Consider the following 14,375-nt stretch of genomic DNA (forward strand, 5'->3'; position numbering starts at 1 on the left):
TATTTATACGTTTATTTGGGTTGACACTCATAATGGCCCTCCGAAAGAAGCTATGACTACAATGCGGCCCACGAAAAAAATATGTTTGACACCGCTGCTCTAATGAATTGGTAAATTGATGACTTAATACCACTGATTAAATGTTTTGTAACTTATTAAAAGTTCAAACAACGATTCAATTGAGATTAATCACTTAAACGGTTTTTAGAATGTTTAAGGAAACCAGACTACACAGAGGGCTTTAGCCAGGATTTAAAGCTTGGCTCATAAAACTATGCTTAGAGATCAAATCTATTCTTTAAATTAGGACTGATGTCCTTCACTTGAGGTGAAATATTTCAATAAAAACACATTCGGATAAAAGGATTTCCATGGGAATGTACATTTATTAAATAAAATCCCAATAAATAAGAGAAATAAAAATGCAGACTCAGTATTGTTTCAAATTATATTGCGTTCAACGATTAACAGCAAATTCGAAACGTTGTGAGCGATTACAAATGGAAAGGATGAGCGATTTGTTCAATCATGGGCTGCCCATTTAGTTTGCACACGGCAGTGTTTCATTCCAATGACTGTATTTAACTTAACCTTTGGAAATAGCCAATGTAACAAAGCAGTGATTGGTTAGGCACACAGACAATTTGGATTCAAGCATGCAAAAAAGTGAATAGATCAGAAAAAAAGTGGTGACGCGCTCTTTACATCTCACCCGACTGCAACAAAATCACAAGCACGTTCAAATTGCATCAAACACCTCATATCTCAAATAAAAACCACACTAATGTGCACGTTTGTATAAAACCATGACTTTTAAAAAACGAACCTGATTGATAAAAGTGCCTGAAGTTTTGTCATATTTGTACACAACAGCAGAAATTCCATTACAGAACATAAACATTTAAAGATTTAGCATGTTGTTGGAATCCTGTATAACACCTGTGGTTTGAAATCACATAATAATAGCTAATTATGGAAATAATTTTAAATAATGACCGTAGGCAAAAAAACACTAAAATATTCTACCGGAATTTTCTTGCGACGGTTCAGAGCGATACTGTGGAAGAGTGCTGCCACTAAGCGGTAGAAAGTAGTATGGCACTTTAATGACGTCACAATTAGTCGGAGTTAATTAAAGATTTACCCAACCTTGACAGGTTTGAGCTCTTCCTGTTGAGTTGACTTAATTTTTATTTAACTGCAATTGTAAATTCTTTAGAAAAAATAATAATTTTGAACATGATCGAATGTATATGCCAAATGAAAGTAATGAAAAGATCCTATACGTCCATCAGTCACAAAACCTACAGACTAAATATAATGGCATTCTCACCGACACACATCCTAAACTTCGACTAACCTACAAAGACTTCCCAGTCATTGTCAGTCTTTCATATCATGGCACCAAGACGCTGGGTGGCACACCCAAATATTAACTTACTTTGACAAGCAAGGAGGGTTTATAAAAAAATACCAATAAATGACACTGATATGTACACATTTACGTGTGTTTCAAGCATGCGGCGATGCCGGTCATGATCATATAATGTCGAGCATAACTATCGACGACATTGAGTGATTACAGGTTGCTTTCCTGGGTGTCGACGGGGTGCAGGCCTCCGTTCTCATGGAGTCTCTTGGCTCGGTATGTTTCGTAGTGAATGTTGTGAGTCACCTCCTTCAGATCTTGCAAGTGAGACCTGTGCAAGCAAATAATGAGTTTATGTTTAAATGCAGTCGATTTGACCTCTGCATGAACTAACCCTAACTGAACAAGAATAGTCCCATTTATATTGGTTCTATGTTCTAAGAATCCAAATTTACCTGATGATGAAGTCTCTCAGCTGGGCAAACTCACAGTGATTCATATTTTCAACTGCAACAAAACAGAATGAAAGGTCTTCACTCGTCAATAATTCTCTGTGGCGAAGGCTGGAAAATGAAAAGAAAACAGCTCTCACCTTCCACAACTCCCCATGCGGTCTTCCTCCCCAAAACACGCTTGCCATTCACTTGATATTCTTTGTCGCTACCCACCACAGCAAAGGGCATCGCCTCCTGTGGGCGCGAGACATTTCGATAATATTTTAAGCCGTTTTGGCGAGCGTCGTGTGGGAACACCCCCCGGGATGGCTTACTCTGATCTTGTCGTTGTCGCTCTTGTCCTCCATGTCCTCGTCAAACTCTTTCTGCGGGTAAAACTCGATGCCGTTCATCTCCAGTTCCTTTTTCACCTGCATCGCCACACATTTATTAAACCCTTTTGGCCCATCATGCTTTTTTTTTTTTATGCCCGAATGAAAACGACAGCTTCTACTGGTATCCGGGGAATATAGAATATTCTCAATAAGCACACCATGAAAAGGTTGCGCTTTCAATGGCACCCCACTCACCCGCTGTTTGAATTCCTGTCTCTCTTCGGGGGTCATGGTGTCGGCCTTGGCTATCACGGGAATTATGTTGACGGAGTGACTCAAGCGCTTCATGAACTCCACGTCGAGCTGCCGCAGTCTGCCTCGTACAGTCGATAAATGAAAGATGAGTAGGTAGGTTGGGGTGGAGGAAGTAGGCTGCTGTCACTCTCCGTGAACGCTCAAGTGTTAATAATTGGAACGGCAGACGGCTGCGCGGGAAATTAACTTGTCATGTCTCGTCTGTCTCATTAACCTTCACTGCTCTGTGAGTAGGAGGTTCTCTCCTTGGCAGTTAGACGATGTGGACTAAAGGCTTAACGCGGTTGGGATCGTTTCAGCCACTTACGAGTGTCCAGTTGGGGAGATGAAATAGAGACAGCAGTGCACTCTGGTATCGGGAATGCGCTTCTTTCTGGTGATATTCACTTCTTCTTTGAGGAACTTCTCATACTGCTCATTGATGTACTTGCAAATGGGCTCCCAGCTGAGGACACGAATGAACAAAAGGCTAAATTGAGCAGATTCCCAAAATAAATTGTCACCACATTTAAGAGAATTAGAAGTGGAACTCAACCCACCAGTTGTCATTATTGATTAGGTCGCCAAATCCAGGCGTGTCGACAACAGTGAGCTTCATTTTCACGCCGCCCTCCTCGATAACTGCGTACAAAGAAGCAATAAAAACAATGAATATAGAACATTTTCACTATTCAGCTGCATGCAAATCAAATAGGAACGATAGTAATTATTTTATTTTAAAAAAGTGTTGCCTAGCAACCAGTCCCGGGTGTACCCAGCCTCCTGCCCAAAGTCAGCGGGGAGAAAAGGCTCCTAATTAGGCCAAGTGTTATAGAACATTTTAATTTATTGCAAAATATCAAAGTGTCATTGGTCGCTGCAGACGTGGCCATAAAAATGGACCACCCAAGCAGCTTATCACTGATTTATCACCTCTAACTCCCTGGTGCTCTAAATCATGGAGAATCCAGTACAATGTTTATCCTCGTGCCAATCTAGTGGCTTTACCAGAAAATGTTGTTTTACATTGTATGAATTGGACAATTACTCTCTTCCCTGAATTGTTTAAATATGGCTCAACATATCAGCTCTGTGTCAGAATCCAGATCCTCCGAGTTCTCCCGAGAGGTAGAAAGTGAAAGCCTGGCATATAAACAACTTGCACGAGGATGAGTTGGAAAGTGAATGATATCCTTTCTAAAAATACAACTTGCTGAGTCGCTGCGTGTACTCACCGTGAGAAACAGATTTGATCTCCACAGTTTTAGGGATCTTGTCATCACGGGACCATCCTGCACTCCTCCTGCTCACCTGCGTCTTAAACAAGGTGTTCAACAGGGTCGACTTGCCCAGACCGCTGTGACCTGACGGTGAAAAGGGGTCAGAGGTGTCTCTTCACACAAAACATAAAAACAGCTAATATATTTATAAGTATTTCTTTTCAAATAATTTGAAGACTTAAATAAATAAATGTGAAAATTTATATCAACTTAGCGTTTACATGACCTCTCAAGAGTCATTGGGCACCTGACAGTGAAACTCACCGACGACCATGATGTTAAAGTCAAAGCCCGTCTTCATCGTCTTCTTCCTCATCTGCTCGATGATGGTGTCGATTCCGATGTAACCGAGCAGAGTGGACCCGCCGCTGGTGCTGTTGGAGGTGCCGTGACCATGGCCACCGACGTGGGCTGCAGAGTGACCCGCACCGTGGCTCACATTGTGGCTTGCAACGTGAGCGGCGACACTGGCATGAGAGCCCCCGTGGCTCGGGCCGTGATTCCCGATGGGCACTGGGATGGCACTGGGAGGCGCCGCCGATACGCCACCTACTCCTCCTATTCCCGGCCCTTGAGGCGGGAAGGGGTTGGATGGGGAGGGAGCACCCACATTGGGGGGTTTGGCAGGGACGGCCGGTTTGGGTCTCACTTCTGGAGGAACTATGTCCGACATGTCTGTAGAGGAGAGGGACAACAATATCAATCTTCATCCAGAAAGTCTGCTGCATGCGTAAATAGGTCAGTAGAGAAGCTGGGTCACCTCCTCCTTCCTCTCTGCAGTCAACACTAGGGATGGGCAAAGTATGGCTCATGAGCCAGAATTGGCCTGCTCTGTTTTTTTTATTTCCAAGGAAATTTGGTTTATTTATTTTTTTATTAATCTGGAATACTTTATGAATACTTTGCTAATTGACTTTGTGGAAGTACTAAAATATTAGTACAATTAAAAATATTTTAGGACATTTAAATTCATTAGACATGTAAAAATGATCATAAATTTAAAAAAATTCAAATTAATCATTTATTTGTTCCATTAATTTAGCCATGTTGTCTTATAGGACTGGTTATTTAAAATTCATTAATTCATTTTTTGTCATTTGTATTTACATTTCTTATCAAAGGAAAAGTTAAGTCATTATCTGAGCCCTGAGCAACTGTGGTGTCATTTTCAGTTGACAGCAAGTTGCAAAATTCAAATAGATGCAACTATAATCTGAATCCAGTTTTAGAATAGTGGGAGTGGGATTTACCATATTATTGTTAAGAAAATTATCATTTGATTTCCACATCTAAAACTAAACAGAACAGATAATCTGTAGGGGTATTCCATTTGAAAAGTATTAGTCACACTACAAAGTACTGGTTAGAACCACACTTGAGAGGTTCTGGATTTGAATCCCCATCTTTCTTGTGTGGGATTTGATGGTGTCTCAAAAGTAAGCTGGGATAGGCTTCAGCCCACTTGCGACTCTAATGAGGACAAGCAGTACAGAAAACGGATGAATGGATATGGAGACAACCTGCTACCTCCAGAGATTAGGAATAATTATTTAAATCAATTGAACTTGAAATGTAAGTGAAAGTTAAGGATCCAATTTAGGCTGTGCTTAATGGAATGGCGCCTGGGTCACAATCAGAATTTAGGATTCTCATCACTGTACTACACCTAGACACCATTCTCAGTTACAAGCGTGACTGTGACAACATTTGAGGTGAAAAAAAAAAGTACCAGGCTGACAGATGGTAAGTAATAATAATAGATAAAAGCCAAGTGAGGATCCAGCCTGCAGGCTTATGCACATGGAACTGCCGACTCTTCTGTCGGGCTTCCTTTCAGTGGAGCCCAGTCCGCATGAAACAGGCCACCCTGGCTGTCACTGCACATTTTACGACATGCACAAGCCATTTGACACACATACATGCACACTGTCACAGCGGCGCATGCAGAGATGAATAAGGGCGAGTCGCCACATGATGGTGATGGACTTACGTCATTGCAACCTGGTTCTCGCAATAAAACACATGCTTTTACGTGTGTGAGGTTAATTAGAGAAGAAAAGCCCACGTTTAGCATCTGTTTCGGTTGTCTACATTATAATCATCCTAGCAGCCTGTGTCGGCCCTATTGTCTCCCACGGATGAAGAACAAGACGGCTAGCGGCTAATATGTACCACGCGCAGCAATGCTAACAGCTGCTGCGTCACTAACCTGTTAGACGCGACGAGGTCTCTTCGAGAGGCCGCTAAAGTTGCCTAATTTTAATAAAGTAGCTTCTGCCAGAGCGGTGGCGAGATGAGCAGATTGTTCTGGGTATCTCTCCTCCTCCTCTCCTTCCCGTTGGCTTTGGAGCTCCCTCCCTCCCCTCCCTCCTTTTCTTTTCCTCCGTTACCAAGGCGACACGAGAGGAAAGAGGGCGTGGAGAGATGCGGTGCGCATGCGCAATACGACCACACCTTAGGGGATGCATTTCAGCCATCCATTTTCTATATCGCTTATCCCTAGTCGAGGTGGGGTACACCGTGGATTTATGGACAAAAGCCAAAATTTAAGCCCTGAACATGTTTAGAATGAAATAAAAATATTCTGAAATAGAGTAGCCCCCCCCCCCCTCCAAAAAATCGTGTAATGTGTATTTTCATTAGGAAAATAGCACTAATCAGAATTAAATCACATTCTTTATGGGATCCCTGTCTTGGCCACCAGGAGGCAGTATAAGACAAACAAACTGTTTATTAGACGTCTCTCCACACGAAGCCCGCTCCATTACTTAAGCCTGCTGTGCTACTCATTGCATTAATTTAGCTGTTTTCTTAAAAAAAAAAAATAATTTCAAATATTTTTGGTTCATTATTGACATGAAATAATTAGTTATTGTGAATAATAAAACGTAAATATTGACAAAAAATCAATAATTTGACAGACTGTACTTTTAAATTACATTTGTTATTTGTAATAAATTAATGAAGAATAAACAAATGAGAAAGAATTATATCACCTGTTTGCACATTCTCTCTCAATCTCCTTCCATTCTTCCTCAACTCTTCTTCACATAATATTTATGTGCGCCACATTGAAAGACTTCGCAAAACCAATGTTTTTTTTTTAATCAACATGTCTGCTACTCTACTGATAAGCAGCGACATCTGAGTCTGATCACGCCCAGCCCCCCTCGAAGACCCTGAGACGGGCTTTGGTGCTCTCTCGGTCAGTACTCACCTTCATACACTGAGTCTGGGTAGAAAATGCTGACGTAATAGGGATCCTCTGGTTCCTCCCCTGGAAGACGAATTTTTTTTGAGCATTCAGGTGATGAACGCCTGTCAAGGTTGAAAGCATCTTGTTGCACTTTAGTGCAACCTTCATGAGCTCCTTTTTGAAAGTCACTTTCTTCACTACCGTTTCCTAATGAGATTCCCATGTGCCGTCCAGAAGATGTTTGCACAGGATGCACCAGACATGTCTTATATGATGTTCCTCTGTATGTCCACCAGGGAACCTGCGTTGTTGGAGGCTTCTCTCTTGATTGACAACTGTGTTCCAGATCAACATCAGTCCAAGGCGTGGACCAGAATCTCTCTTTGTCTATGGATTCAACATTGACTGAAGTGTTGGATGATGGACTTTTAGTATCTTCTTTCGAACGCCACCTGATTTGAGGGTCAAAGGGATCTTCTCTCCAGCACGTTCTGGAGGCCTCAGGAGTCATCCATGCATCTGTTTGGTTTTCACAGTGCATTTTCTCATATCCAGGCTGATAAACAAGATGATCTTAAAGAAACAAGACAAAAAGTAATTATATTGTGTTACTATTACGCCAAGAAAATCAGTGTTTACCTCTACTGGAAAAATCCAAGGACGCTTTCTGATTAAGCCTGGCTTGGGGCTCAGTCTGGTCTAGTAATGTGGTGGGAAGACCAAGATGCGAGGGGCGGGGATGATCAAAAGCGGAGGCGCTCGTCTTTGGAGAAAACCTATCGAAGGGCTTTGCAGGAGGTTTTACAGTTATTTGTCTGTCATTCAGAGAAGGACACGTAGATGAAGAAGCAGACCCAAAACTGAAAATAAATGAAAATTAACAGGAAATTAAAGTTGAAGAGGGACAAATTATGGAATGAGCTTGAATACTGCATACCTGACACCCTTTGGCTTAAACGGAGGGATGTCAATCCTTTTTCTTTTGACAGGAGCAAACAAAAGAGCAGATGAAGAATGAGGAGGATGAGGAAGATGAGGATGCTCTTTTGCTTGTTTGGAGGACGCCGACAGCCGAGGGATTAAAGGTGACAGTCGGTCAAATACGCTCATTCTTCTTTCCTGCTGCTTCTTACCTTGGGGAAATGAGATTAGAGAGCAACCTGGAGAAGAATGAAAAAAAAGAAACATTTGTCTGAGGCTTTTAATTTCTTCTGGGGGAAAAGGCAATCGACTAAACACGATGTAGGTGTACAAATGGAGACCCAGCCAGACATTTATTTTTAGAGACAGACCAGGATTTACTCACTGTGAAAATACACAGTTTGAAGTGTAGTCGAGCAAGTGTTACACTATGACAACAAAATGTTATTTTATATCATAAATGGAAACTTACCTCACAACTCAACTTTATTTATAAAGCGCTGTGAGAATAATCACAGCTAAAAAAAAAAAAGTGCTAGCAGGATCTCAAAATGCGACATTTCATTTGGCTGTGTGCTTCAATGAGAATAAAAATTAGCTGTTATGTAGCAGAATGACTAATCGATTGTTTACATCCGATTTGGTACGACTCAGATCTTGAGGGTATGATGGAATGAATGAGTGTCTTGTTTTTACAATATGAATGAGCTTTTATTTCTGATATGTAACCAAGCTTTACGAAACATACTGCTATCAATTTGAAATGTGATAGAAACTAAAAGTTTTTTTTAATCAACAGATGAATTGATTATTGAAACAATCGTTCGTTGCAGCCCTTTTGGTCATGGATTCATTGTGCAATAACATCCCAAAATCTCATTTAATAGCACACATGAGATTCTCGGGTTCACTTTAAAAATGCACATCTGCAACAATAAAGATTTTTTTTTTTTAAGCAATTAAAATATCACTAACCTGCATATGTAGGCTGTTGTCTGGTTCCTATCACACTTGAGTGAGTATAGGAGACAAACACCATGACAAGGAAAGACATAGTGGGCGTCGTGGGTGGACAAGTGGCATTCTCGTGATTCCTGCACACTGAGCCTGCACTGTTGTTTCACACCCACATTGCATCCTCGCTCGGAGCTCTGTCCTGGTCTTGACATCACACATAATCACCATTACATACTATATTTTTATTTTTGGTACCAACAGAGAAGTAAACGCACAGTTAGCACAATAACAAAAAGATCTCTGTCGACTATGAACACACATTTGCTGTTTTTATTAGTTACATATTGTACTATAGACACTACAACACAGTGGCACAAACCGTCTACATGCTTCTCAGCATCTCTTGGTATGTGGACACTGCCAGGAAGAGGAGAGAAAAATTCAATGTAATTACATCAGGGGTGGGCAAACTCAAAGGGACCATTTACATTTATTTGTAGATGAGGTTGCAGGGAGAAAAAAGTTAAAACGTATTTTTTTTTTTTTTTTTTTAAATCTAATGTAAATAAGTAAATACTTTTGGAATGTAAATTTGTTAATTTTAATGTATCAGTCTACCATTGACAGTAAATAGCCAAATATTCCATTAATACAAATGATGAAAAAATACATCAAAAATTTTGAAAAATGATAAAAATACTTTGCCCATCCCCTAATTGACAGCATCAATGGCCACAACAGTAGGTACACCCAGCAATGTGATCCAATACAAAAATTGGCCTTTATAGTAATAATCATGCACAGTTTTGATTGGTTGTGGATTTGCATTGGTTGGACAATTGCACTGCATTGTCCAAACAAAACAACAAGCCATTTTCTATATGCAAACCAAATATCAAAAGCCATGGCAGCGGGGGGTAGAAATTAAAAATAAAGTCCTGGAAAATTATGCAGGGTGACCTGACGTGTCTGGTATTATATGTCACTTTAACAATAGGAATACATAAGTCAACACCATTATACAGTACACTTGAAATGGTCGCCAAACTACAAAAACAACACCAATGCATGTTAAAAATTGGCACAGGTGGACAATGGCACAAATGTTGACATCAAACCTTTCCAAAAGCCATCATGCCCCTCCACAATCTCGTTCCGGCATATTTTACAGAAGAACCCATCTGCTTCACTTTAGTCTGATTCACCCCTGAAAAAAAAATACAATATGCTTGGGATCAGAGAAAAGTTGATGTGATGGGATAAGGCTTATCAGATCATCCCTCCTCTTTCCATTGTGGAAGTCCCCCCGCCGCCCCCCCCGATCATATGAGAGCATCTGTGTCACCATCTCTACAGTTCACGCTGGCCACCAGCGGGCGATGCCTGACGTTTTTGTTGCTCCATATATGTGTGTCGTGCAACCCGGGCTCCAAGAAGTACAGACACGCGCCAAAGCCCGCCAGTACCAGGACTGAAACCAGCAGGTAGAGCGGCACAAACCAGTCCAAGAACAACCACGACATCACTGGGAGCTTAAGAGGTGTGGGGCGGGTCCGAAATGGATGAGAAGAGAGAAAGCGGGCTTGATGTTGGGAGAGAGGAGAGGAAGACAAGAGTTAATTAAAAACAGAACAAAAAACAAACTGTCATGTTTTCAAAGAGGAAAATCGCACTATGGTTTTTACATTATACACAAACTCTAGTGTGCCTACCTGGGCCACTAGGGGGCGGTATAATAGGGCCACCACGATTTTCAGTGACTTCATAAACTTAACTAACATTAGCTGTTTTTTTGCAGAGGATAAAGAATATATGCCCGTGTAAATTCCGATTTTTAAAATTTCATTTAAACAAAAGTAGTGTTTTGGCACATGTGGCATTTATAGACAGTTAAAAAAAAACTTTTTGGGGCAGTATCAATGAATCTTATTTTCATAAAACAAAATATGTTTTATGTACATATTTGTGAATTTATGTATGGTTTAATCATAGAAGGAATCAATACAGCACAGTGACAAAGTGGTTAGCATGTCTGCCTCACAGTACTGAGGTTCAGGGTATGAATCCTGTGTGGACTTGGCATGTCTTCTATGTGGGTTTTCTGCAAGTACTTCAATCGTGTTGGGTTCACAGTAGACTGTGAAGAATGTCTTGTTTGTCTGTTCCCAGCGACTGGGTGGCGTCCAATCGAGGGTGTGCTAGCCTCTCACCCAAAGTCAGATAAGAGGCTCCAGCTCGCCCATCACCCTAATGATGATGATACTATACAAAATAGATGGATGGAATGGATTCGTTCCACATTATTTTCTGGGGGGGGTACTTTGAGAAATTAGGCATGGAAAACACTGAGGTTCCACTATATTGAGTGAGTAATGCATGCGTCGGGAAATATGTTTCCACAAATCTTCTCCATGTGGAATTCAACATACAGAAGAAGGCAAGACGGTACTAACATCTGAAGCCCACAATCAGCACCACACATTTCCCAGATGTTCCTAAAACAAAAGCCACGGAAGACATAAGCGCTCACCTGTGCACGGAGCTGGACCGGCGCCTGAAGGTGTGCGACTCGGGTCCGCTATTAAATCCGTCCACACTGGGGGAGATGTTCCGTCGCAGTTCTCAAAGTGTCACGCAAAGAGAAGTCCAAAAAGATGACACTTGCTCTCTGAGAAGCACGCAAGACAGATGCTGCATACAGCTTCATCCTCCAAGCTCATGCCTCTGACGTTCAAAGGAGGGGTGCGGTTGCTATGACAACACCCCTGCTCATGGCAGAGAGGAAGGAGGGAGTGGGAGGGAAACTTATATAACTATCATCTTTGTGTGTGTGTGTGCGAGTGTGTGTGTGTGGGAGGAGACAGCGGGTCCAAGCCCTTCAGATGTCTTCAGCTTGCCGCGTAAAATCAATTCCACTCAATTTAACACCCAGGGCCAAAACGCTGTTTCTCTGACATAAAAAGGAGGATGGTGGTGTTGGTGGTGGTGACGGGGGGGTTGTCATATCGACTGTGATTGAAAGCGGCCGCAAAGATGTTAAAAGACTAAAAGCTGATTAATTATCGCTCACGAGGACAGAAGACAAAAGCTCAGCACAAACAAAGTTTGCTTGCTATTTTTAGACTGAGGAGGGGATTTATAAAAAGCAGCCGGATGATGACAAGGTCATAATGATGACATTTACAAGTTAAAAATGATGATGTGACACTTTTAAGGTGAGAAGAAAGGTGCGTTTCTTAAGCATCGTAATGTTAGAAAATGCCAAGCACTTTTTATAGGCCATGGTGAAATAGCAGCTTTACAGATGCACGCTCTGCTCCACAGGTGGTGTGTGTTTTAGTAAACATGACTTTTATAACATTTGCTCGTGTTTAAAAAATGATTATAATAAGTGGCATTTCATGGGTATGTTTACACGGTAGTCTGAATTTACCCGCCTGGCCTTTTTGCAATCACATAGCCGATAAATGATTCATTATTTAATGCAGCATCAACAAGCTGCTCGATTGAAAGCAGGATATCACCACCAGTTGATCCATTCAATTATTTTTGTGTGTGAAATAATTTAAAAAACAAATCTAGTTTAATTGAATCAAGGCACCACTTAGTCGTTAAGTCAATCACCGCCATCGGGGGCTATAGATGTCAATAATCAATTTTTACTGGGCTGTGACGAATGATATCATCGGCATTGGCAGGGAATACAAAAATGTGCACAGTTTGTTCACTCAAAAATATACTCAAAATTCAAACTAAGCTCTCAACAGGGATGGTGGTGTTTTCCAGGAATGCGTCAACTCATGGATACTTAGGAAATTACAAAGCTGACCTGACACTGTGAATGAAGATGATGAGGCTTTCAATGTCACGCTGGAGGCAGCAGGCTCAGCAGCAGCATTGAGGAAAAAAAATGAATATTTAATTCAGAGCTATAATCCGTTATGGTCCAAAAAACATTCATAGCCACATTTAGACTTAAGGATGATTTAGTCTTCCAAAAACTCGTGAGGCAGATGTCCTGACTATACATGATGTTTTTCAAATTTCCATTTATCTGAATGCTCTAAAGACCTCTTATCCATTTCACTATTGTATTGGGCAGAAAACTGGATGTAGCCAAGTTTCGTTGATAGCATATTGTCTCAACAGCACCTCTGCTGGTTGCCATCCAGTAGTGCAGGCATTTTAACTGCTTCAAGACGATTGGTTTCAATTTCATACAGAATGCAACCCACATCCATTCTTGGATGTCATGAGGTTGTGTAACTAATGAAGTGCCCAGTGGAGTCTAACAAAACAAGTACACGATAAAGAAAGCTGGTATGTTTGATGGGAGTCCCAAGCCTCCAAAGTGTTGTAGCTGACGACAAAAAGACACTTGGCCCGTTGGGGCCCAAATGTTACGCCTCATTTTTTTTAAAAGGGATGAAGAGCAACTCACAGAATGAAGCCGCTGGTCTCTGAGGGGGAAGACAAATCCTGCCAAAAGAGATGCACAGCCAGCACACCAGGGCAAAGGAAGTGAGATTATTTCCTGCGAGAGGAGATAAAAACAAATTCACCCATTTCCCATTTTACGAGCCCCTCCATCTAGAGCAGTGTTCAAGTCAGAGCCATGGCCGCAAACGAAAAGATGCCTTCGACCAAAATGATGACACATCAGTGTGTCAGATTTGATTTCATTTTCACTGTTTCAGCACTCTTCAATTTAGCCCAAAGTGTCCCGCGCAATTGGATGATGATTGCTGCTGCCAAAGAATTTGTTTTTAATTCACTACTCACAGCAGAAGGGGCCAAATGCGAACACTTGTATTGCAGATTCGTCAATTAAATTCCCTACTTCATCACAATAAATGCAAAACTGCAGGTTCACGAGAACCACCTGAGCTCAGACAGCAAAACTCTACGACTTTACCTGAAGGTGTCAAATAATTCAAACGAAATAGAACACAAGGGGAAGTTTAAAGACTGCTTGAGCATTCCAACTCTGACATTTAAGATGAGTCTGTTCCACCTGAAACAAAGAAGCGTGCATACGGCTAAGAATCGCATTAAAATTATTTGAGCGTTTTTGTAATCAACGAGAGAAATGAGGCAATTAGGAGACGAACGCAACAGAAGAGAAGTGGTTCCCTTAACACCTGGGGAGTGTGTGAAAAAGCAGTGTCAGCATGAATCGAACGGACTATTTATATGCTATCAGTGCACAGTGTGTGCGTGACTCACCCAGGCTGTGATCCACACTTGTGCCCACCGAGACCTATTATGGGAGATCATCTCAAAACACACTGGTTGTTACAGAGTGGCAAGTAACCTTTAAAAACCATTATGTCGTACTGCAGCTATTGCAATTTTAAAAAAAAAAGAACAAAAAAAAGAAAACTGTGCAGCTGGAAACTCTATTTTAGTTGAATGCTTTATATTGGATGCAATTCCACTATTGACCAATAGATGGCGGCACGTTATATGAAAATTGTATACATTTAAAAGAAGAAAAACAGGAAGCATTTCAGCACAGCCACAGAAAGCAACAATATTTGTTATAATAATTTAATATATAATGTACATCTTTGGGCATGATTATTGATG

General features: G+C 41.2%; 1 protein-coding gene across 3 annotated transcripts; it reads right to left on the reverse strand.

The window, feature by feature from the left end:
• Positions 1 to 366: 366 nt before the first annotated feature.
• septin3 (septin 3) lies at positions 367 to 14,086 on the reverse strand. Of its 3 annotated transcripts, XM_088373277.1 has the most exons (14): positions 11,317 to 14,086; positions 8,805 to 10,368; positions 7,846 to 8,068; positions 7,548 to 7,768; positions 6,930 to 7,481; positions 3,977 to 4,387; positions 3,668 to 3,796; positions 2,993 to 3,074; positions 2,761 to 2,898; positions 2,394 to 2,511; positions 2,139 to 2,234; positions 1,962 to 2,058; positions 1,825 to 1,876; positions 367 to 1,700 (listed from the first exon to the last, which is right to left on the reverse strand). In XM_088373277.1, the coding sequence occupies exons 2-14, from the start codon at positions 8,881 to 8,883 to the stop codon at positions 1,580 to 1,582; spliced, it is 2,319 nt and encodes a 772-aa protein (XP_088229403.1). In that variant the 5' UTR covers positions 8,884 to 10,368; positions 11,317 to 14,086; the 3' UTR covers positions 367 to 1,579. The 3 variants fall into 3 exon arrangements, with proteins under 3 accessions (XP_088229403.1, XP_088229405.1, XP_088229404.1); XM_088373279.1 differs by lacking the exons at positions 6,930 to 7,481; positions 7,548 to 7,768; positions 7,846 to 8,068; positions 8,805 to 10,368; positions 11,317 to 14,086 and adding an exon at positions 6,709 to 6,854; XM_088373278.1 differs by lacking the exons at positions 6,930 to 7,481; positions 7,548 to 7,768; positions 7,846 to 8,068; positions 8,805 to 10,368; positions 11,317 to 14,086 and adding an exon at positions 5,922 to 6,075.
• Between the last annotated feature and the right edge of the window lie 289 nt (positions 14,087 to 14,375).

This window comes from Syngnathus floridae, chromosome 4, assembly GCF_059516105.1.
Source record: "Syngnathus floridae isolate MCC-2025c chromosome 4, RoL_Sflo_1.0, whole genome shotgun sequence".
NCBI classification, from domain to species: Eukaryota; Metazoa; Chordata; class Actinopteri; order Syngnathiformes; family Syngnathidae; genus Syngnathus; species Syngnathus floridae.